Consider the following 26,333-nt stretch of genomic DNA (forward strand, 5'->3'; position numbering starts at 1 on the left):
TCTGAAGAGCAGCAAAACCACTGGCACCGTAATTTGTCATTATGTTACTTTTCCTGGGCTATTATCTTTTAAATCCATACTATTCTGCCTCCCCACATTTTAGTTTCTTTCCAAGTTTGAGTTCTTGCCTGAGTCAACAATATCCAGCTATGCTTACTTAGGTGTAATTAACAAAGAAATGTTTCAGTGTAAAAATTACATAACTCTTATACTTTGGTTTGACAGAGTATCTCTATATATCTATGTATCTATCCATCTCTCTGTCCATCCTTCCATCCATCATCCATCCATCCATTTATTTATTTAGAGACAGGATCTTGCTCTGTTTCCTAGGAGTGCAGTGGCCCAATCTGGGCTTACTGCAGCCTCAACCTCATAGGCTCAAGTGATCCTCCCTGCTCAGCCTCCCAAGTAGTTGGCACCACAGGCATGCACTACCATGCCCAGCTAATTTTTTTTTTAAGAGATGGGGTCTCATTATATTGTTCTGGATTAATAGAATATTTAAATAAAGCTCTTCCACAGGCTATTGTGAATATAAAAATAACCATAATAGTGATGAATAGAGACAAGAAATAAAGATCTGAAATTTTAAAAAGCTGATGGGGGTAAGAAAAAAACAGTGATATTATGGAAATCACAGTAATGTAAAATAGTAGAAGAGGAGGCTCTGTTAATTGTGAAAGAGGGCAGAAATGGTCACAGTACACAGAATAAAAAGAAAGAAAAGCAGGCCGGGCATGGTGACTCATGCCTGTAATCCCAGAACTTTGGGAGGCCCAGGTGGGTGCATCACCAGGTCAGGAGATCAAAACAAGCCTGGCCAAAATTGTGAAAGCCCATCTTTACTGAAAATACAAAAAAAAAAAATTAGCTGGGTGTGGTGGTGAGTGCCTGTAATTCCAGCTATTAGGGAAGCTGAGGCAGAGAACTGCTTGAACCTGGGAGGCAGAGGTTGCTGTGAGCCAAGATACCGCCACTGCACTCCAGCCTGGAAAACACAGAGAGACTCCATCTCAAAAAAAAGCATAAGATCATGGAATGAAAAAGAAAGAAAACTATTTAAAAATTATTTAAGAGGTGGTAAACAGGGATTGCATGCTCTCGAACTAAACAGGAGAAGAAATCAAGTGAGTTTGTCAAAGGTGTCACTGACCTGGTACTGCAATGATGACAGAAGCTAGACTGCAACGTACCAGGAAGAAAAGGACCATCTGAAGTCAAGGTATTAAGCATACTAATACATTTAAAATAACAACAGTCAACATTTGCAGGCTTGACTATGCGCCAAACACTGCCCTAAGCACGTGACATACACTAAAACATTTTAAAATTCTTAAAATAACCCTATGAGGTAGGCATAGTTTTTTTTTTTTTTTTTTGAGACAGAGTTTCACTGTTGTTACCCAGACTGGAGTGCAATGGCGCCATCTCGGCTCACCGCAACCTCCGCCTCCTGGGTTCAGGCAATTCTCCTGCCTCAGCCTCCTGAGTAGCTGGGATTACAGGCATGCACCACCATGCCCGGCTAATTTTTGTATTTTTGGTAGAGACGGGGTTTCACCATGTTGACCAGGATGGTCTCGATCTCTTGACCTCGTGATCTACCTGCCTTGGCCTCCCAAAGTGCTGGGATTACAGGCATGAGCCACCGCGCCCGGCCCGGTGGGCATAGATTTTATAGATGGAGAACTAAAGAGAGGTTAAATAAGTCACCCAAATCCACATAAAGAGGCAGGATTCAAACCCAGGCAGCCTACTAGAGCGCCTACATTCTTAACCACTAGGCTGTACTGTAGCAAATATTTCTATTATTTTCATAAAGCAGAAGGTGCTGCTGCCCAAGTATGGGAGTTTAGAGAGTAAACTATGATTTGAGTCAACAAGAGATAGAAAAACACTTGAAACAAAGCTACTGAAAGAAGAGTGCTTGGGAGTTAGCCATGAGGACGAAGTTATGACAGAAGCGTGAAATCAGAAGAGGTAAAGTCTGCATAGTTTCCATTTCTTCCAGCAAGCAGTGCTTTTTAGCCTGGGAGCTGGAGCAAAGGCATCAACATTCCTGGAGATGACAGCACAGCGCTTTAACATCTAAACTAATTGCAAATAATTTCTGCGATTACTACTAGCATTTCCGAGAACCCACTGAAAAACTCACTGCGTATCCTGCACCAGGTAAAGTGTTTGAGTACAACATGATATAAACGGGCTGGAGAAATTAGGTGGAATTCTTCCTCGGGTTCTGTGCAAGGCAGCACTGAATACGCTGCTTCTATGATCTAAAGATGACGAGGGCAGCCTTTGGCACATCACTTATGCCCTCATGATTATTTGTGTGATCTGTGTGGTTTCAGTTCTGCGATCTCAAGACTGAACTTGCACAGCACTTACTACATAGTAAACGCTTGATAACTGTTTCTCAAACCACTACTGAAACTAAAAAAAATTATAGTAAGAAAACACAAAAAATATTTCATTCTCTAGTGTTTGCACAGCATCGAGTGGTAAGAAGGAGGCTTCAAATCAGACACACTTGGAAACGTATTCCAGGTTCTATAACTTACTATTAACTTTTTAATTAATCTTCCAAACACGGTTTGTTTGTTTGAGACGGGGTCTCACTCTGTCGCCCAGGCTGGAGTGCAATGGCACGATCTTGGCTCACTGCAACTACCGCCTCCGGGTTCAAGTGATTCACCTGCCTCAGGCTCCCAAGTATCTGAGATTACAGGTGCCTGCCATTTTTGTATTTTTAGTAGGGATGGGGTTTCACCATATTGGCCAGGGTGGTCTGAACTACTGACCTCGTGATCCACCCACCTCGGCCTCCCAAAGTGCTAAGATTACAGGTGTGAGCCACTGTGCCTGGCTCTTTTTTTTTTTTATTCAAGATAATTTTATTTAGACAGAGGACCTAAAAGAGACAATACCCAAATTAATTTGTAAATGAGAAGAATTCTTTTGAGTTTCACAAAGCTTTAAACTGTTTTTTTTTTTTTTTTTTCCTTTTTTAAAATTTACTTTAAGTTCCAGGATACATATGCAGAACATGCAAGTTTTTTACATAGGTATATGTGTGCCATGGTCATTTGCTGCATCTATTGCATCTAAGTTCCTTCCCTTCACATCCCCAACTCTCAATATGTCCTGGTGTGTGTTGTTATCCTCCCTGTGTCCATGTGTTCTCATTGTTCAACTCCCACTTATTGGTGAAAACACGTGGTGTTTGGTTTTCTGTTCCTGTGTTAGTTCGTTGAGGATAATGGCTTCCAGCTTTATCTATGTCTCTGCAAAAGACATGATCTTGTTCCTTTCGATGGCTGCCTACACCATTCCATGGTGTATGTATATGTATCACATCTTCTTTATCCAGTCTATCACTGATGGGCATTTGGTTTGATTCCATGACTGTGCTATTGTAAACAGTGCTGCAATAAACAAACATGAGCATGTGTCTTTACAGCAGAATGATTTATATTCCTTTGGGTATATACCTAGTAATGGGATTGCTGGGTCAAATGGTATTTCTGCTTCTAGATCCTTGAGGAATCGCCATACTGTCTTCCACCATGGTTGAACTAATTTATACTCCCACAAACAGTGGGAGTATTAAAGTGTTGCTATTTCTCCACAGCCTCGCCAGCATCTACTGTTTCTTGACTTTTTAATAATCTCCATTCTGACTGGCGTGAGACAGTATTTCATTGTGGTTTTGATTTGCATTTCTCTGATAATCAGTGATGTGGAGCTTTTTTTCCTGTGTTTCATAGCTGCATTACTTTCTTCTTTTGAGAACCATGTTCATATCCTTTGCCCATTCTTTGATGGTTTTTTTCTTGTGAATTTGTTTAAGTTCCTTTTAGATTCTGGATATTAGCCCTTTGTCAGATGGGTAGATTGCAATAATTTTCTCCCATTCTGTAGGTTGCCTGTTTAATGATAGTTTCTTTTGCTGTGCAGAAGCATGTTAGTTTCACTAGATTCTATTTGCCAATTTTGGCTTTTGTTGTAATTGCTTTTGGTGTTTTCATCATGAAGTCTTCACCTATGTTATGAATGGTATTGCCTAGGTTTTTTTTTGAGATGGAGTCTCTCTGTCGCCCAGGCTGGAGTGCAGTAGCATGATCTCAGCTCATTGCAACCTCTGCTTCCTGGATTTAAGTAATTCTCCTGTCTCAGCCTCCTGAGTAGCTGAGGACTACAGGCACCCACAACCACATTCAGCTAATTTTTGCATTTTTAGTAGAGATGGGGTTTCATCACATTGGTCAGGCTAGTCTCAAACTCCTGACCTCATGTGATCCAGCTGCCTCGGCCTCCCAAAGTGTTGGGATTATAGGCATGAGCCACTGCACCTGGCCTCCTAGGTTTTCTTCTAGAGTCTTCATGGTTTTGGGTTTTACATTTACATTTTTAATCCATTTTGAGTTAAGTTTTGTATAAGGAGTAAGGAAGGGGTTCAGTTTCAGTGTTCTACACATGGCTAGCCAGTTTTCCCAGCATCATTTATCGAATAGAAGATCTTTTCCCCATTGCTTGTTTTTGTCAGATTAGTTGAAGATCCGATGATTATAGATGCGTAGTGTTATTTCTGGGGTCTCTGTTCTGTTCTATTGGTGTATATTTCTGTTTTGGTACCAGTACCATGTTGTTTTGGTTACTGTAGCCTTGTAGTATAGTTTGAAGTAAGGTAGCATGATGCCTCCAGCTTTGTTCTTTTTGCTTAGGATTGTCTTGGCTATACGGGGTCTTCTTTGATTCCATATGAAATTTAAGGTAGCTTTTTCTAATTCTTTGAAGAATGTCAATGGTAGTTTTATAGGAATAGCACTGAATCTATAAATTACTTTGGCCAGTATGGCCATTTTCGTGATATTGATTCTTCTTGTCCATGAGGATGGAATGTTTTTCCATTTGTTTGTATCCTCTCTTATTTCCTTGAGCAGTGATTTGTAGTTCTCCTTCAAGAGGTCCTTCACATCCTTGTTAGCTGTATTCCTATATATTTTATTCTCTTTGTAGCAATTGTGAACAGGAGTTCATTCATGAATTGGTTTTCTGCTTGTCTATTCTTGGTGTAAAAATGCTTGTGATTTCTGCACATTGATTTTGTATCCTGAGACTTTGCTAAAGTTGCTTATCAGTTTAAAGAGTTTCTGGGCTGAGATGATGGGGTTTTCTAAATATAAAGTCATATCATCTGCAAACAGATACAATTTGATTGCCTCTCTTCCTATTTGAATACACTTTATTTGTATCTGTTGCCTGCTTGCCCTGGCAGAACTTCCAATACCATGTTGAATAGGAGTGGTGAGAGAGGGCTTCCTTGTCTTGTACTGGTTTTCAAAGGGACTGCTACCAGCTTTTGCCCATTTAGTATGATATTGGCTGTGGGTTTGTCATGAATAGCTCTTATTATTTTGAGATATGTTCCATCAATACTTAGTTTATTGAGAGTTTTAACATGAAGAGATGTTGAATTTTATCAAAGCCCTTTTCTGCATCTATTAAGATAATCATGTGGTTTTTGGTTTTGGTTCTGTTTATGTGATAGATTACGTTTATTGATTTGCGTATGTTGAACCATTGCATCCCAGGAGTGAAGCCGACTTGATCGTGGTGGATAAGCTTTTTGACGTGCTGTTGGTTTGCCAGTACTTTATTGAGGATTTTCACGTTGATGTTCATCAGGGATATTGGCTTGAAGTTTTCTTTTTTTGTTGTGTCTCTTCCCGGTTTTGCTAACAGGATGATGCTGGCTTCATAAAATGAGTTAGGGAGGAGTCCCTCCTTTTCAGTTGTTTGGAATAGTTTCAGAAGGAATAGTACCAGCTCCTCTCCTCTTTGTACCTCTGGTAGAATTCGACTGTGGAATCAGTCTGGTCTTGGGCTTTTTTTTGGTTGGTAGGCTACTAATTACTGCCTCTTAGTAATTTCAGAACTTCTTACTGGTCTATTCAAGGATTCGACTTCTTCCTGGTTTAGCCTTGGGAGGATGTATGTATCCAAGAATTTATCCATTTCTTCTAGATTTCCTAGTTTATTTCCGTAGATGTGTTTATAGTATTATCTCATGGTAGTTTGCATTTCTGTAGAGTCAGTAGTGATATCCCCTCTATCATTTTTTTATTGTGTCTATTTTAGTCTTCTTTCTTTTCTTTATTAGTCTAGCTAGCAGTCTATTTTGTTAATTTCTTTCAAAAAACCAGCTCCTGTGTTCACTGATTTTTTTGGAGAGTTTTTCGTGTGTCTGTCTCCTTCAATTTTGCTCTGATCTTAGTTATTTCTTGTCTTCTGTTAGCCTTTGGATTAGTCTGCACTTGCCTCTCTACCTCTTTCAATTGTGGTGCTAGGGTGTCGATTTGAGATCTTTCTAGCTTCCTGATGTGAGCATTCAGTGCTATAAATGTCCCTCTTACCACTGCTTTAGCTGTGTCCCAGAGATTCTGGCATGTTGTCTCTCTGTTCTCATGAGTTTCAAAGAACTTCTTGATTTCTGCCTTAATTTCATTATTTATCCAGGAGTCAATCAGGAGCAGGTTATTCAATTTCCATGTCATTGTGTGGTTTTGAGTGAGTTTCTGAATCCTGAGTTCTAATTTGATTGCTGTGTAGTCTGAGAGACTGTGAGGATTTCAGTTCTTTTGCATTTTGTGAGGAGCGTTTTACTTCCAATTATGTGGTCAATTTCAGAATAAGTGCCATGTGGGGGCACTGAGAAGAATGTATATTCTGTTGATTTGGGGTGGAGAGTTCTGTAGATGTATATTAGGTCCACTTGACCCAGAGCTGAGTTCAAGTCCTGAATATCCTTGCTAATTTTCTATCTTGTTGATCTAATATTAACAGTGGGGTGTTAAAGTCTCCATTATTATTGTGTGGGAGTCTAAGTCTCTTTATAGTTCTCTAAGAACTTGTTTTATGAATCTGGGTGCTCCTCTACTGGGTGCACATATATTTAGAATGGTTAGCTCTTCTTGTTAAATACCTTACAATATTCTGGTTAAGCATATTCTATAATATAAGCTAAATTTTAAAGACAATTCACAAAGATGAAGAATTGCTTTTCTTTTAAATCATAATTTTTACACAGAATCTCTTAGTTTAACTAAAGAAAACTAAAATATTTAATTTCTAAATCATGCAATACAAAATCGTATTTAAAACCATGTTGAATTTACTTCTCTTCAGATATACCTATTTCTACCTTCAATAATGAATATCTACACCTTAAACTGACAAATGTATATGCTTTTTATAAATAACAGGAATGTGCCAGTCTAAGGGAAAAAATAAAGCATGTGTTTCAAAATGACTGAAGTGGCTGCTCAAATGCCTTTGGATTTCTTTGCTCTCTTTTACTTTTGTCTACTTTAAAGCCCATTTAAGCATTCAATGGCTACTGATTAGATTCAACGGGTAAATACTTTCAGTTTTCACCCTGGAAACATTAAGAATATTGCTGAGAAGATGTGTTAAAGACTGCAGCGAACAATGACAGAAATGTGCTGTGTGCATATATTTATCAATCCCAGTGCCAACTCAACCAAAACTTTTTGGTAAAAGAAAAATAAGTACGTCTATCTGATGGAAATGCCACAGAGCACAAATGCACACTCATTGGATCTACTGAACAGTTATCTTCATTAGAAACTGAAGAAAGCATTTCTATGTGATGCTGCCTTCAAAAATAGGTTTTGTGCATAACGTACATGGTCTCTGCCTATCCCATATGAACTCAAAATCTTATAAACTGGAACAAACCTAAGCTGGAACAAATCAGACTTTCATGTAACAGCTTCAGTCCCAACTTAGGTTAAAAAGAAACTTTTCTCTTACTACATTCTGTCCCTAAGTAGCAGGCAAGAAATGATGCTATTTGTTATTTCAGTTAACAAGAAAGAGATTGTGTAATACAAAACTGGGCAGGATTGGGGGAGAGATCTTGAGGTGTCATTTCCTCCTATTAATTATTTCTTCTTAAGATGAGTTCCAAGGCCTAGCAGATCACTAGTGAAAGGGCAACTATTACGCTATTTGTTGAAAGGTGAAAGAAGCAGGACATGGAAAATCCATTTTAATTTTAATTTTTTATTTTGACAGTGTCTTATTCTGTCTCCCAGGCTGGAGCGCAGTGGCACGATCTTGGCTCACTGCAACCTTTACCTCCTGGGTTCAAGTGATCCTCCTGCCTCAGCCTCCTGAGTAGCTGGAATTACAGGCGTCCACTGCCACACCTGGCTAATTTTTGTATTTTTAGTAGAGACAGGGTTTCACCATGTTGGCCAGGCTGGTCTTGAACTCCCGACCTCAGGCAATCTGTCTGCCTTAGCCTCCCAAAGAGCTGGGATTACAGGTGTGAGCCACCACACCTGGCCTGGGAAATTCATTTTTAAACACATTTTTATCTGCCACTTATCAGGAAAGAAAGGGCAGTTCTAAAGGTTAAAATGTAACATGGCTCTGGTCCTCTTGTACAATGTACAGCCCAAAAAAGGAATCTAAGAATGCCTTTTTAAGCTTTTTACAACAGTAAAAAAAAAAAAAAAAAAAAAAAAAAAAAAAAAAAAAAAGTTTAGAGCAATTAGAAATCTGTAAAGGATGACAGGTTAATTAAAAATATTTTTAAATGATTGAAAAGTAGCTTTGGTTAAAAAGAAACATTCTCCTTTAGCCTATGAAGTTACATTTGCATGGTTTAGTTGGAGGTTATAAAGCACAGTCCCCTGTGTCCTGTGTTGCATCTTAAAGTTACACTAAATTATAAAGCACTTACCTTAAACCCAACTCTTTTCATGCCAGACTGTTGCTGTGAGCCCTGTACAAAACATGCTTAATAAGAGCATGATATATAGTTTTCTTAATAAGATGTGAATAATAATCATTAATATGAGATCCAAGAAAAGCCCATAAGAAAGCCAGAAAAATCTTATTAAACTTAACTAATTTAAGAGCATGGAATACTGGAATGAAGTCTGCAGTCCTCAAGCCCAAACACTCACCAAACACTGAGGTTGCTCAGTCAGAATTTTAAGCTTTGGGAGAAAGAGGTCAGATTAGGGTTTAAAAAAATCAATATAATTTGGAGCTCAATGTAGAGTTTAACCCTATGCATTAGGGAGAAACATGTCAACAATCAAACAATACGTAATAAATAAATCTTTACCAGGGATTGCTTTATAATGAAGTAGTTTTGGTTTCTGGTAACTTTATGGCATGGCTGACAGCAACAAACAAAGAAACCAACCAAAAACCAAAGTTCTAGACTAATACCTAAAAAAACCACCCAGAATATATAACCTTGTTATAGCTCCTCATTACGTTTAAGTGGAAACAAAGTCTCATGTGCTGGGGAGAAACTCCGTCACAGTAATATGCACTGAGACCTGTGACCTTGTTCCTTCCTGTCCAGGGCCAGGGGACTCTCCTCCATGAAGTACCCTTTCCTCCCGCACAACACATACTCCATCCCTCAAAGGGAAACTTTCAATACCAGGTCAAGGAATTTGGGGAAACTGGAAGATTTCTGAGCAGAGGAGTGACATAATGAAAGCAGTGTTTTAGGAAAACGAGGTGGGCAGGCCCGAGTGACCACAGACACACAAATAGGGTCCGAAGGAATGAACGTACTAACTGTCCATCCGTGCTTCTCACTAGACACAACAAAACAGTGCTTGGAAACAGTAAACTGCTTACATTCCTGTAGAAAGCATTATACTTGAATCTCAAAGTATTTGGTAACTACTAGAATCCTATACCATTCAAATAGGGAAAAGAAACTGATTTCACTAAACTAACTCAGCAAATTTACATAGAAGAAAGGTATCAAATTTGCTCTTAGATTCTTTCATTTTATTCTGCTTTCTAAATTCAAAAAATGCATATAAACAAAGAAAAGACACAAGTCTTATTTAGGAGCTGAGCATTTATCCACCAGTTTAAAATCTACTGACTGCTTTACAGTCACTTACACGAGATTGGCAAATGTCCTGGAGGTGGTCTGAGTTCAGCAAACAGAAAGGTTATTTTCTTGCTGTCTCTCCCTGCAGGAGACTGTCCCTGGCCCCTCTCCATGTTCCCCTAAAGTATTGAATATCTCATGCAATTTGTTGAATACTGGACTGGAACTGAGAAACAGAATTGTTGTATGGGTACTTGCCATCTACATACACAGCTGAAAGCACACTGGGCCTGAGCCCAGGAAAAGATCAAAATTCAAAATCTGAAGTACAGTTTCTACTGAATGCATATTGTTTCCACACTGTTGTAATAGCGAAAAATCATAACTCAAACCCTAAATCACAGACTATTTGTATTTAATAAATGCTTTAGGCTGAGTGCTGTGGCTCATGCCAGCATTTTGAGAGCTTGAGATGGGCAGATCGCTTGAAGTTGGGAGTTTGAGACTAGCCTGGCCAACATGGTAAAACCCTGTCCTAATAAAATACAAAAATTATCTGGGCCTGGTGGTGTGTGTCTGTAGTCCCAGCTACTCGCGAGGCTGAGGCAGGAGAATTCCATGAACCCGGAGGCGGAGGTTGCAGTGAGCTGAGACTGCACCACTACACTCCCTCCTGGGTGACAGAGTGAGGCTCTGTTAAAAAAAAAAAAAAAAAAGCTTCACAATGATTACACAGCATTCAGAATTCATTTTAGGGAAGCAATCTTCTTGGACTAACTACAGTATATTGTGATGCCCTCTCTGGCCCTTCTCCAGACAAAGGGGACTGCCTGCATTCCTGAGCCCCCACACCCCACCCCCACCACTTATTGCCATGTTCCTGTTCCCACATTTCAGGCAGTTGCATGCTTGTTCATTTGTTTTATTTTTATTTTTGTATTTTTAGTAAAAACAGGATCTCACTGTGTTCCCAGGCTAGTTTTTAACTCCTGGGCTCAAATGATCCTCCTGCCTTAGCCTCTTCAAGTGCTGGGATGACAGAAGGGAGACAGCCTGGCTGGGCCTCTTGTTCATTCTTGAAAAGCCCCTCCCATCTCCCATGACACTTTCTCTTAGCTCTCCTATGACTCCATGCCCCTCTTTAGGACTCACATGACCCTCTAAACCCTGATTTTGGCATTTAGAGAGTTTGGTTATTTTTGCTGAAATCATCCTTCACCTTCTAGAGTATAAGCTGTTTGATGGCAGTGACCAATCTAACTTCACGAGGTTTTTGTTGTTGTTAAGTTTTGTTAACTTTTTACAAAAGAAGATGTATCTTGGGAATTTTTTTTTCAATCATTCATTCATTCAACAAATATTTATTGAACTGTGTGAATGGGTCCCAGGCCCTAGGCTGTATTTCAAACTCCAAAATACCAAGTAATCAGTTGAATATCTGGTTTGTGTTTAAAAAAAAAAAAAAGATAATCGTGTAGAGTCAATTTCGCTGAAAAGAACACAAAATATTATAGCAATCAAAACTGTCCTTTAAATGTTAAGTTTTATAAATTCTTTTAAATAACAATCCACTTAAGTTTGGAAACAAGATGCAATAGATCACAAGGGCCTTTTTCCTGGAATTAGACATGTACTGATCCATAACAATGTTTTTTTTAAGTCTCATTGTTTGCCAAATGTTTTACAATCTTTGAAAAAAATTTTTTCCAAAAAGAAAAAGAGAAAACCTAAACCATTTCTTTTTTTCCCCTTTACTCTCCATACTACCTGCTAAACAACTGGCACTAATATGGAAAGGGGATAATTAAAGAATATATTTGCTTCATTCCAAAATATTATATTATTAATTTTATGAAATAAAGAAGGCATTGTTTTCTGACATTCATTATTAAGGTAAAAAATGACCAAGGCTCATTCTGAAATGTATTAAAGAATGTACAATGTATTCCTTCAGGCACAGCATACTCTAAAATCTCTTCACTTATAATAAAAGAAGAACTCTCTCAAAGAAGTCCTTCTAAAAACTAGGCCTTCATTCCGTCTGACTGCCAAGCTGACTGCCTTTGGCAAGCAGGCCTGGAACATTTAAAATTTTATAAACATTATCCCTTTTTAAAAAGTTAATTTGACTACTTTAAGGAATATCAAAATAAATCCTGGTTTCAGTGAAATAAAAATCTTTCCAAATTTTTATTTAAATCTTACCAGACTTCTTCTAAAAGCAAGTATCATAATCAGATTATATACTCAGTGTAAAGTATAAAGGCTCTGAGTTTTGGGGGCTAAAGAGCCCCATTTATTCTTAACAACGCCTTTTCCTCCTCCAGAAGGCAAAGTGACCATTTTTTTCCACTTGCTCTTTCCTATAGGTTGGTCATGTGAGATATGTCATTTATAAATAAGAATGAAAAGGAACACATCATGTCTTCATGCAAACCAGGATTCAGTAATAACGTCATTTCTAAAAATTACCAGCAGGATTAAGCTCAGCATGCAACAATAACAACAACAACAGCAAAACTTAAGAGAGAGTGAAAGCACCAAAATGGAGAACAAAAGGGAGATTAACACTTGGTTTCAGGCACTGTGCTAAGTGCAAGATAGCTACTGTTACTCTCATTTTACGCAGATGTTCTTACTACTTCATGTTGTACAACGAGGAAAGGAGAGGGAATTCAGAAAAAAAATGAAGTATAATGTAACAACGATTAGATCTACTTACAATTGCAACTATAAACTACATAAAATGATACTTTTTTTTTTTTGAGGCGGAGTTTCGCTCTTGTTACCCAGGCTGGAGTGCAATGGCGCGATCTCCGCTCACCGCAACCTCCGCCTCCTGGGTTCAAGCAATTCTCCTGCCTCAGCCTCCTGAGTAGCTGGGATTACAGGCTTGAGCCACCGTGCCCAGCCAAGATGATACTTTTTGACTGATAAAGATATACAGTGGCTTTTGTGAAAGGTAATTGTGGCCTCTAGAAGATTTTGAAGGATATTGCCTACTTGTTACACAATTTTTTTGCTAATACAGGACCTTTGGTCCTTCATATTTTTGAAGAGATAATTTGTCATTTCTTTGTTATTTAGTAAACAAAATACAAGCAAATCCTAAGTAGAATTATGTCAACAAAAAAAGTATTCACTGTCAAATACTGCTGTTATTCTGTATCATATAAGTTTCATTTGCTGCCATGAATGTTGAAAAGGGACCTCAGTTGTTTTAACAGAGCTAAGAAAGGTAATTCTGTTCAATACAACTTTCTGCATGATGGAAACGTTCTCCATCGAGGCTGTCCAATATGGTAGCTACTAGCCACATGTGGCTACCGAGTACTGAAAATGTGGCCAGTATAACCAAATAACCGAATTTTTGATTTTATTGGCCTTTATTGAAAAGCAGATGTCTAAAGAATACAGTTTAGCCATTCCTTCTTGCAAAAGACACTTATCCAGAAATTCTAGAGAGGTAATAATTTATGTAAAAAGTAAAGAGAAATGATTGTTTCACTATTAGTAATCTTTCAATGCTAAGAGAGGAAAAGAGGAGAATATGAATTTGTAAACTATATAGTCTGGTTCTCTTTTTGTATTAATATATAAAACTTGCCTGTGCCTCTGTAAAAGTACTGGTATGTAACTTCTGTGCTCCAGCGAATACAAGAGCTATTCTGTAAATACTTACCCATCAAAGATGACAATCTATCTACGGTCACCCTATGCTAAAAACTAAGTGTCTTACCTTGTCCACACTACTCCCACATCTCTGAAGTTAGGAACCAGACTTTGCAGCTTCCACCTGTCTCCAGCACCTAACACTTATTAAGCACTTACTAAGTAGGTGAATCACTAACCCTGAATTTCTCCATTCATTGTTGCCACATCTTAAAGAAGCATTTGAATGGACTCTGGGCGATCTGGGTAAAGCAGAGACTGCGGGATCTGTGTGAATGTTCAGGGGTCATGCCCCAGTGTTGATGAAGTGTTCAGAGTGATTTGTGGCTTAAATTCTCTGGCTAACAAAATAATACAATCAACAGGGCTAAGGAAAAGAGAAACGGTGAGTCACCATACGCCATGAGTGGCGAAATAAGACACTTTGGGAGATGATGCTCAGAGCTATGATTTTACCCCTGGATGTCATGATACAGCATATACAAAGAAACAAGAATTCTGGTGGTAGAATTCTTGTTTTTTTAATATAATTCAAGAATTCTCATTTCTTACTTTTTTTTTTCATTTTAAAAGAGGCCCCTTCACAGAAAATAACTAATGTTTTAAGGGGAAACCAAAAGAAAACCTCTGAGAAAAGTAAGTCAGAAATTAGAAAATGAATGAAGAAATAAAGAAGAAAGGAAATGTAAGTTACAAAAATTATACAGTCATAACATATGGGGGTGGCTGGGACAATATTTAGTTAACCTTAAGGGGCTAAGCTAGTCCCAGGGTTCTAAAGTCCCCTCTATGCCAAGCATTCTTAACTCCATTCCTCTAGTGCGTCACAATAAACAATCAAAATGGCCATCTGTCTATGAAATCACCTTGGATAAATAAAAATGCATTTGGCAGGTACCCAAAAATATCACAGGTTCCCTATCATGATAATGAGTCTGTAGCATTGCCAACTGTCATTTATGGAGTCCTCTGTTACAATCAAGAATATTTCTTTGCAACACCAAATGAAAAGGCAGGCATAGTTTAGATTACAACACTGGTGTGCTATTTTTGGATGCAGATCTTTTTGATTGTGCAATAACACCATTACTCTTTCACTTTAATATGGCAGTAAGAGGATCCCAAATGAGTAACTCAAAACTTGCTTCAACTAGCACATGTGGAATGTGACTGGCTTTTTGAGAGGCATTTTCCAGCTCTCTGGAGGATAAAGAACACATCATCAAATGGATTGTGTTCGGGATGTAGACTGGCAACACCCACAGTGACCCTCTGTTCCCACAATCTTGTTCTCTTTACCTTTCCTACTTTTATTTTTATTTTTATTTTTATTTTTTTGAGAGAGAGTTTTGCTCTTGTTACCCAGACTGGAGTGCAATGGCGCGATCTTGGCTCACTGCAACCTCTGCCTCCTGGGTTCAGACAATTCTCCTGCCTCAGCCTCCCGAGTAGCTGGGATTACAGGCACACGCCACCATGTCCAGCTAATTTTTTTGTATTTTTAATAGAGACGGGGTTTCACCACGTTGACCACGATGGTCTCGATCTCTTGACCTCGTGATCCACCAGCCTTGGCCTCCCAAAGTGCTGGGATTACAGGCGTGAGCCACCGTGCCAGGCCCTTTCTTACATGTTTTAAAAATTATTTTAAGGCTTTTGTTTTTGAAAGTTTTCCCTTCAAGACTTTCCTCCACTTTCCATGTTTTGCCTCCTTGAGTCCCTTCATTAATTTCTAGTCATCCTTCAAGGGCCACTCATGTTCTGTTCTCAGTCCCTAACGTCAGTAACCTACAGGGATCCTTCCAGGGGATCCTTCCAACTTCTCAACTGTTAGAGTTATTTATCGTTTCTACTGCAAAAGAAATGTCTTATTATTATTATTCTACTTATTTTGTTTTTTAACTCCCAAGTGATTCCAAAGATGATCAGTTAGGTTTAGGACTTGTTAGTATAGGTCTTGCCTCATGGAGGAGATACTACTGTCTGCCTTTTGAAATTCCTTATTGTGGCCGGGAGTAGTGTCTCATGCCTGTAATCCCAGGACTTTGAGGGGCTGAGGTGGGCAGAACACTTGAGGCCAGGAGTTCAAGACCTGCCTGGCTAACATGGTGAAACCCCGTCTCTACTAAAAATACAAAAATTAGCTGGGCATGATAGTGTGTGCCTCTAATTCCAGCTGCTTGGAAGGCTGAGGCAGGAGAATTGCTTAAACATGGGAGGCGGAGGTTGCAGTAAACTGAGATCATGCCACTGCACTCCAGCGTGGGCGACAGAGACTGTCTCAAAATAAACAAACAAACAAAATAAAATAAAATTCCTTATTGTTCTCTACTAGACACGTTAATTCGTGGCTGAGTAATGTATATAAGGACAGGAATCTACAAATACAAAAGCCTGAAGCTTTAAAATGAAATCTAAAGCTTTAAAATCAAATCTATTTAAGCTACTTAATACTTGGCAATAATTAAAACAGACATATTAAGTGTGATCCTTGCAATCATCTTAATTCCATTTTATTTTACTTTTCCTTCTTTACTTAAAGACAGCCTCCCTCTGCCTCCCAGGCTGGAGTGCAGTGGTGCAATCCCAGCTCACTGCAACCTCCACCTCCTGGGTTCAAGTGATTCTCCTGCCTCAGCCTCCATAGCTGGGACTACAGATGGGTGCCACCACACCTGGCCAATTTTTGTATTTTTAGCAGAGATGGGGTTTCACCATTACTGACCAGACTGGTCTCGAACTCTTGACCTCAAGTGATTGGCCCATCTTGGCTTCCCAAAGTGCTGGGATTACAAGTGTGAGCCACTGCACCCAGCCTTAATTTTATTGAGAGACTAAAAAAGAATTAAAAAAAATACACAGTGGTTGATATAATTAATCTTTTAGGAAGATTTATTTGAGCTTAAGAATCAAGAGGGGATGTAATAGAGTCAACTATACGTAGCAAATGGCCTAGGTTAAAATTATCTTTTCTAACTAATTGATTCTTTAAAACATTCTCGATGGCTTAAGTGCTTCATAAACAAATAAAAACTTTAAAAAACACTTTCAAATACAAACAGGTGGGCCCATTCGTGGTATAGGTGCAAATAGCAATAAAAATTGATAGCACTTAGGATCTTCCATCACTATATAATTTTACTCTAAGGCAGTCAATGTTTAAGATACCCTTTAAAGTAATGTGAAGTCATAAATGCATCTTAAATATTAACTGAATAATATTTTAGAGGTCAACCTCTAGAACCTTTGTTACAGTAAGTTCCTGAAAGCGTTGTATAGAAAATGAAAGGTGGGAAAGCATTGTCCAACATCTTCATTTTCAGAATTCCTTACCAAGGGCATCCTGCACAGACTTTCTGAAACTGTCCTGTTCTCCCATACATAGCAGCTCTATCCAAGGGTACATTTGCTTCTACGGATATTTTATTGGTTGAGGAAAGGATGAGATAGTACCTCACTTGAACTACTGTAATAAGCCTTCTAGTGGTCTTTATATCTACAACAGTCCTGACCCAATTCAATCTACTCTCCACAACGCAAATGATGAAACTTCCTAAAATGTTTCTTACTGTGTTTGTTTTCTGCTTTAACATTTATAATCTCACATCAGTTGGGATGCCTACTCTTAAAAAAAAGTCAGATAAAATAACAAGTGTTGGCAGGATCCGGAAACCTTGGAACTTTTTGCACTGGTGGCATAAAATGGTGCAGCCACTACGGAAAACAGCTCCTCAAAAAGCTAAAAACAGAATTACCATATGCTCCAGCAATTCTACTTCTGGTCTGGGCATATACCCAAAAGAACTAAAAGCAGGGACTTGAACAGAACCCAAGTTCATAGCAGCATTATTCACAATAGCCACAATGCCCCAAAGATGAAAGTGTCCGTCAATGAATAAATTGATAAAATATAATATATAAATATACAATGGAGTATTATTGAGCCTTAAAAAGAAAGGGAATTCTGACACATGCTGCAGCATGAATGAACCATGAAGACATTATGCTGAGTGAAATAAGCCAGACAAAAAAAAGACAAATAATGTATGATTCCACTTATTTGAGGGGTATAGAGAAGTCAAATTCATAGAGACAAAAACTAGAATGATGTCTGCCAGGAGCAGGGGGAGTATAATTTAATGAGTATCGAGCTTCAGTTTGGGAAGATGAAACAGTCCAGGACAAAGGTGGTAGTGGTGGTTGTACAACACTGCGGATGTATGTAATGTCACTAAACTCTAGACTTCAAGATTATTACAATATTAATTTTTTTTTTTTTTTTTTTTTTTGAGACAGAGTTTCACTCTTGCTACCCAGGCTGGAGTGCAATGGCGCATTCTCGGCTCACCGCAACCTCCGCCTCCTGGGTTCAGGCAATTCTGCTGCGTCAGCCTCCCGAGTAGCTGGGATTACAGGCACGCGCCACCATGCCCAGCTAATTTTTGTAGCTTTAGTAGAGACGGGGTTTCACCTCGTTGACCAGGATGGTCTCGATCTCTAGACCTCGTGATCCACCTGCATCGGCCTCCCAAAGTGCTGGGATTACAGGCTTGAGCCACCGCGCCCAGCCTACAATATTAAATTTTATGTTATATATATTTTATCATACTAAACAAAATCACAAAAAAAATCACAAATCTATAATGGGTCCTCATTAACCTCAGGATGAAGTCTAGTGACTACATTAATGTGGTTTACAAAAGCTTTCAGGACTTAGTCCTAGTATACCTCTCCTCTTGCTACCATTCTCTCTTCCACTAGGGTCCAGCCATATTGACCTATGCTGCAGCTGAGCGCATACCACCTTATAAAAGTATTTATATAAACTGTTCCCTCTGTCTAAAAGACAAGCCTCTTCAATTCTCTCCATTTGTAAGTCCTTCATCTTCAGCTCTGTGTATCCCTTCTTGATAGTACTCACCACAATACTGCAGCTGCTATTTGCTTTAGTGTCTCCCTTCGTACTAGTTTAAAGCTCTGTGAAGGCAAAAGAATGTCTCAACTTGTTTGGAATTACATCCTCGGCACCTGGCACATGTAAGTATTCAGCAAACATTGTGGATTGTATACGTAAATGTAGAAAATAGGAGAGCAATCATTGAGGCACGATAAAGTATGTAACATACACAACTGGACACATACTATTCCTCTGCAGGCATCTTTGAAACATTTTGTGCCTATTACAAATAACCAAAAGGCTCAAATTCTTGAGATAAAATTCTAAATATAAAAAATTTCCTTCATACTATTCTACCTTCTTCTACAACTCTTCTTGATGGACAATTGTGGCAATTTTTAAGTCAGTGTTTTTCAAATTAGGTATGGAAGTGCTTTTATTTCTCTCATAACTTTTAAAATGTAAACGTTGTATAGTGCAGCCACAGCCTTGACTTCCAAGCAACTTCTCCATGGGTCTCAATTCCCTTTTAAATAACATACTCTTTTTCCAGAAGGCAGTTAGCTTTTCATCATTCTTTCTCTTCGGATAACACATAGGCAAATCCTGCAAGGACAAGTCTACGCACCCAGTGGTCACACACAGTCTGAAGTCAGTCCACCGTGATTGCAAAGGCTCCGGTTCCAACAACGATCCCACACCAAAGGTGGTGACGAGCTCAGCCCCGTGTATCAGTTTGTTTTTAATGTCATTCTACTTAAGGCGTACACAAGGATCTCACTGCTTTCAAATGAGGTCACTGAGAAATGCCAAATCAAAATCCTGAAAACCTTGGCACAAGCTTCCACACTGAAATAATTGGTTATTTGTCCATAGTTTCATTACGTTCTGATTTTTCAAAAGGAGGTATCAGCTTCAAAATGCAGAAATGTCTATTTTATTTCATACTTTGCAACCATATAATTTATTACTTGAAACATCAATATATATGATAATTTAAAAATCAACTGTTCACACAGTTTGATTCAAAATGGAAAGAGTCTAACACTAGTCATGTAGCACAGTTGTCAGGACAAATATTCTAAGAAATGGCTTTGGTAGATGTGGTGAATTTATCATATCCCTATAACGAAAGACTCTCAAACTCTCAAATCCAAAATGGAAAATGTATCCAGAAATTGCAGAAACATGTGTGAAGAACTCTCCTCTTTTCCCCTCCCACTCTTTCTTTCTGCTTGATTACCATGTTTCTCTTCCTCTCTTTAAAAAGATGAAACCAGATAATCTCAACAATGTTCAAAACCTGATAAAGGTGAAAAGTATGTATCACTTAATCCCTTTCTGGATCTGACTCTTTTTTTAAAATATTTTTTTTTTTACTTTTTTTGTAGAAACAGAGTCTTGCTATGTTGCCCAGGCTGGCCTGGAAGTCCTTGGCTCAAGCAATCCTCCCACCTCAACCTCCCAAAGTGTTGGGATTCTGTAATCCCTGCAGCCGTGAGCTGCAGCACCCATTCCCGACTCTTTAATCGAAAGTGAATTTGCTGCATGCATACAGTGGATTGCTACTCAGCAATAAATGGAAAAACAAATACATCCAACAATTAGATGAAACTCAAAAACATCATGCTGAGCAAAAACTGCCAAACACGAAAGAGCACACACTGTACGATTCCACTCACATGAAGCTCTAGGAGCAGGTAAAACGAATCTACAGCAATAGAACTCAGCAGAGATTGCTTCTGGTGAAGACAGACGGAATAACAGAAGGGGCATGAAGGAACTTACCTTCTGGGGTGATACACATGTTCCACATCAGACCAAAGTGTGAATTACACTTTTGTGTACATTTGTCAACACCGATCAAACCGAATGATTAAAATCTGCACATTTCCCTGTATGTAAATTATACCCTAATTTTAAACAGAATGCTCTTTTTCTAGCTAATTAAACTTTTTTTATTACTTAAAAATGTGAAATAAGACTTGGTTTCTACAAAGTACTCAGTATTTTCTTTCTTTTTTTTTTTTTGAGACGGAGTTTCGCTCTTGTTACCCAGGCTGGAGTGCAATGGCACAATCTCGGCTCACCGCAACCTCCGCCTCCTGGGTTCAGGCAATTCTCCTGCCTCAGCCTCCTGAGTAGCTGGGATTACAGGCACACACCACGATGCCCAGCTAATTTTTTGTATTTTTAGTAGAGATGGGGTTTCACCATGTTGACCAAGATGGTCTCCATCTCTTGACCTCATGGTCCACCCGCCTCGGTCTCCCAAAGTGCTGGGATTACAGGCTTGAGCCACTGCGCCCGGCCCAGTATTTTCTAAAATATATTATCACTGCTCACCTGTACTGAATGCAGCTTAACTTCCCCTGGAAAAAATAGCTGAAAATCACTTATATAAGAAACTATGGGCTGAAATGGAAATAAGCACTGGCAACGTTACCCATTTTTCCAGTACTTTTCAATCTACCAGATCTAAAAATGCTTTACAAAAAATATTTTTAGAAGTCCCAAGCTACGATTTAGCAGTTTCATGTGCTACAAAGGGAACTGCTACTTTGATCTGATCTCAGCGTACTACACAGTCGCCGGAACACATGGATAGAAAGTGTCGAGGACAGCCGTAAGGCACCACAAAGCAGCAAGGTTTCCACTTCTTTCTCATAACGTTCACCACTATCAGTCAGAGCAGATAAAGGAGTGCCGCTTACGTCGCCTCATCATAAACATCCTTCCCATGCACAGTAACAGAAATTGCTAACAATAAAGCTTTTTGTTACATTTTATAACTCAAGGTCCAGCAGGAGTTCCTAACCCGTTCGCAGAAGGGAGAGGGGAAGGGAGGATTTGACTAAGGAGTCCGTGGATAAAATAGATATACTGTATTATTTTATTTGCATTTTTGTTGGCGTCATACAATCCATGAAATAGGCATTGTCATAGGGTTTTTTTCCATGCCACATTTTTCTCCTCTCCTTTCAGAAAAATAAACTCAAGCAGTCATGTTCACGTGGAATTAGTTGAACGCTAAAAGTAAACCTTTCAGGCCGCTTACCTTATGTTGGCTGGCTGATGCTGAAAAGGGTCAGGCCACGGATGATGCAGGCAGAAGGATGGAGAGGGCTGAAGACAGCATGTAGTCTGATACACAGGTGAATGATGTGGACAAAGAGATGCAGAATACTCGGAGTGTGGCTGCATGCAACACGAGGCCAAAGCAGAGGGTGCTGCAGGGCCAGCCTCGGGATGGCACTCTTGGTGACTGCTATGGCTAGTCAAAGGGTGATGGTATGGGCAAGGATGGCAGCATTGAGATAACATCTGAGGCGTTCTTTGGTTGTCTAAAGGCAGTAAGGATGATTTAACTGTGCCGTTAAGTTGCAGGCATCCATTTGGACTCACTTTTGTTCTTGTTGCTTCTTTGGGTGTGAGCTGCTGGGCTGCATGGTCTCCATCACAGGGGGTGAGGGGATTCAGGTCAGCAGCACCGGTTGTGATGCTGCTATTGCTCAGAACCACAAAATCATTGTTTCCATTGCTCATAGCCATACTCCAATTTCTTGACCCTAAGAAAGAAAATCATATAAAATTCCCCAGTTATAGTCAGGCAGGCAAATGTATAGGAAAGACAAGTATGATATTTAAAAATAGCTCTTTGAAAACGAGGGTTCCTGCAGAGTTGTGAGACAGCAGTGGAAATTTGGCAGCATCTGTGATAGAACCAGCAACACAGTGGCACCCCCTTCCTTCCTCCAGCTATTTTATGCACCTTAAGAACCCTCTTCTATTCCCAGTGATCACTTTTTCTCCTGCCCACCTCTCCTTTCAGTGCCTTTCTTCTCACCCCATCCTAGATGCACAAGTAATCAGTTAAGAACTAGACCATTTTGCATAGGAGAGGGGAGAGGATAGAAAGATCATCCTTCAACTTTTCAACAATACCATGTTTGGCTTGCATATTCTAGAAAAATGACAGGAAAAATGAAGGGCCATTCTGAGGGCAATTAGTTGTACAAGGTTAAAATAATTTAAATAATCTTAAGAATGTTTTATATCTTAGACAAATCTCAAGTATATATGATTTTTGCTCTTAGTTATTCAAGTCTGATAATAATAAATTAAAACCAGTCAGGAAAGCTGAGAAAATTCTAGCAACCAAAATATCAGATGTAAAATTCTACGTAATATACTACAGGTAACATTGCTTGCACATTAGAGAAATGATACTATGGGTGGGATTTGCTTCAAAGGATATTTTTTTCTTACTTTTTTTTTCCTTCCACCAAAGGGTTGAGGCCTTCAATATAAAAGAAGATCCTGAGATGCTCAAATTACCAGTACAAGTATGTTCAATCAACCAACAAAACAAAGAGACAAACTCCCTATCTCCTTGCCCACTGCACCACCCTCTGAGCAACATACACACAAAATCTGGAAATTCACAGTAAAAAATAAATTGGTCATAAAATGCTATTAGTCTATTCAACACACACATGAAAGCCAACAACAAAAAAAGAAAACCGTAATTTGGCTTGCTAACCATTCTGACTTGCTGTCTTCTAAGTAGACAAAACTTCTGGAGGAATCTCTCTCCAGTCCTTCCCCACCTCTGGCAGACATACAGGTAACCAGAAGAAATCATCTTTTTCAGTCTGAGTACATGGTAATCTCACTAGCAAACCTGGATCTCCCATAAGGATTCCTATGTACATTTTCACCCAGTGTGTAAACTACTCAGCAGGGGCATTTGTGGGCAGAGCATGCCCATACTAGGATATACATTTAGCGTATTTACCTTTCAGACAAAATTCCTCCAACACCCCCCCCACACACACACACACAAATTCAGTTAAATAAACATCATGCAACAGGAATTTCTTTATAAATTGCTTAGAGGAAAGACAAAGCATTTAAAAATATCTAAAAATATAAATAATCAAGTAGATGTTACTTCTCTCATCAGTCTTACATCACTTTTGAAAATGGCTTGGCAATCTCAAACCTCCTTTCATAATGACCATTGATATGGATTCTGAACTGTAGTAAATACAGTTGCTCTCTCCTTCATTAAATCACTTCCCAATGTATCCAACGTAAAACATTCAAGTTATATACCCAATACTGAGTAACAGTAGTTAAATGTTTTATCTAAACTAGCAGAGAGGCGGGGTAGATATACCAACTGGAAAGAGCATTAATCTGATCCAGGAGGCAAGAACTCTACTCATCCCATCATTTTCTAAATGTGCTATCTGAACAAGATCTGCTCATTTACATTTCAGTTTACTGAAGAATATAACCTTTCTTTTGTTAACAAAAGAAAAATATGCAAATGTTATGAAAAAAATAAATTAAAGGACATTTAAAGAAGCATTGGACTTTTTTTAAAAAGTTACTTGAAATTTAAGAGGTTTAATTGTGTGTTAGGCAATGTAGGAAACAATCACTAGATGAGATCAATGCCATTATTTCCCAGAATTAGAAACTCTCATTGTACAAGCACTCCATTCAAAGGGATCACTGAAGGCACATGCTTTTCTCCAACCTCCACCTGTACCTCAGCTAAGCTGTCACAGCTGATGGGATCTGCTGGGTTAAATGGGAAAGTCAACAACTCTTCCCACCCTTTCCATAGGAGGGTGGAAGGAAGAAATACTTCTAATTTGTTGGTTTGTTTTTACCATCCCAGGTTGGTTAATGTATCATCTCAAATAGTCTATTTTTTCCTAAGTATTTAATTCAGTCAATCCTACTGATTCCGATCACAGAAGTTGGGTAAGTTATGCTAGTGAGAGCATCTAACAGCAAATGGCTCAAGTGAAACTGGCTGATATGGTTTGGATCTGTGTCCTGCCCAAATCGCATGTCCAAGTGTGAGCCCAGTGCTGGAGGTGGGGCCTGGCTGGAGGTGACTGGATCATGGGGACAGATTTGCCTCTTGGTGCTGTTCTTGTGATAGTGAGTGGGTTCTTGTGAGATCTGGTCATTTAAAAGTGTGTGGCACATGTCCACCCTCCCCCACTCCAACTTTTTCTTTCTCTGGCCAGCTTCCCTTTTACTTTCTGCCGTAAGTTTCCAAAGGCTTCCCCAGAAGCTAAACAGGTGCTGCCATATTTCCTGTGTAGCCAGCAGAACCATGAGCCAATTAAACCTCTTTTCTTTATAAATTACCCAGCCTCAGGTATTTCTCTTTTCTTTTTCTTTTTTCCCTTTTTTTTTTTTAGACAGGGTCTTGATCTGTTGCCTAGGCTGTAGTGAAATGGTGTAATCTTGGCTCACTGTGACTTCTGCATCCCAGGTTCAAGAGATTCTCCCACCTCAGCCTCCTGAGTAGCTAGGACCACAGGTGTGTGCCACCATGCCTGGCTAATTTTTGTATTTTTTGGTAGAGACAGGGTTTCACTATGTTGGCCAGGCTGGTCTCGAACTACTGACCTCAAGTGATCTGCCCACCTCAACCTCTCAAAATGCTGGGATTATAGGCATGAGCCACCGTGCCCAGCCCAGGTATATGTTTAGGGTAGTATAAGAATTGAATACACTGGCCTTCAGACAGCATCCCATTAACCTCTAACTTCTTTCAAAGATCCCTGAAATCCCTCCTAGATCCGCCTCAATCTTCATGTTTCCCTATCTTCTAATTAAATGTTTATCCTCAAGAAAAAAAAATTATTTTTCTTTGTAACCAGAATCACAACTATCATTGTTTTTTATATTTATTACAAATGTATCATTTTGTAGTTACACAAGAGTTAAATAGATTCTTATATGCCAGCCAGGGACCTAATCATCATTTATAACATTTTTTTTCCACTTGGTAAAATGCAGTTCAAATGCCAAAAAGCTGACTTACAAATGAATTTTTGGAACACAATCTATTTTGTAACTTGGGAGACTTCTCATAATGAAGTAGGAACTAATAAAGAATAATTTGAACTCTGACTTTGGCTTGTATTTGAAGCAAGTCACATGAGTGTTCTCTGATTCTATTTCTTTAATCATAACATGGGACCAATCAATTTGACCTCATAAATGAGTAAAAACTACAAGTAAAAATATTGAGAAGGGGAAAAAAAGAAAAAAAGATTTTATAAAATGTCTACAGATTATTTAAGTTCAATGGATGTATTTGGGTAGGTGTTCAGATGACCAGCAAAATAGGAAAGTATTTTACTCCGACGTCAAGAGTTGACGCTGAGGATCATCCCTTTCATCCCTTTTTCCCTTCCCTTCCCTGTAGCCTAAACCTCTGGGGCCCATGCAATCCTCCTGCCTCAGCCTCCTAAGTAGCTGGGACCACAGGCATGTACCATCATGTCATGCTAATTTTTAATTTTTTTTGTAGAGACGGGGGTCTCCTATGTTGCCCAGGCTGGTCTCGAATCCCTCAGCTCAAGAGATCCTCCTGCCTCAGCCTCCCAAAGTGCTAGGACAACAGGATGAGCAACTATGCCCAGCCTCCTTTTCCTTTAGAACTGAGACAAATGAGAAAAAAATCCAGTCTGAACCTAAGATGGAGGGAACTAACTAACAGGAAAGAACACAAGATAGAGGAAGTATAACAAAAAGGAATGGAATAAGGAGTTCCTGAAAGAGAGTGTTAATGCCCTCACATTGGTCAAACTACTGTGCTAAGTATAATGGTATATGATCATGAATGCAGTGATAGTAATATTTATAGTGACAGTTTAAAATCGGTTTTGGATAAAATATAATGATTAACCTTAAAAGATAGCTATGTTGAGGCTGGGCACAGTGGTTCATGCCTGTAATCCCAGCACTTTGGGAGGCTGAGGCAGGAGGACTGCTTGAATCCAGGAGTTTAAAACAAGCCTGAAAATATAGTGATACCTTGTCTCT

At 39.0% G+C, this 26,333-nt stretch overlaps 1 protein-coding gene across 23 annotated transcripts in view; it reads right to left on the reverse strand.

The window, feature by feature from the left end:
- Window positions 1–26,333, reverse strand: part of DISP1 (dispatched RND transporter family member 1) — a 174,372-nt gene that overhangs the window by 39,004 nt on the left and 109,035 nt on the right. For all 23 annotated transcript variants that reach the window (XM_054248171.2, XM_054248179.2, XM_078356460.1 and 20 more), the window contains one exon: window positions 21,529–22,039. In XM_054248171.2, the coding sequence (XP_054104146.2) occupies window positions 21,529–22,022 (494 nt within the window). In that variant the 5' untranslated portion in view covers window positions 22,023–22,039. The remainder of the gene's footprint in view (window positions 1–21,528; window positions 22,040–26,333) is intronic.

This window comes from Callithrix jacchus, chromosome 19, assembly GCF_049354715.1.
Source record: "Callithrix jacchus isolate 240 chromosome 19, calJac240_pri, whole genome shotgun sequence".
Classification (NCBI taxonomy): Eukaryota; Metazoa; Chordata; class Mammalia; order Primates; family Cebidae; genus Callithrix; species Callithrix jacchus.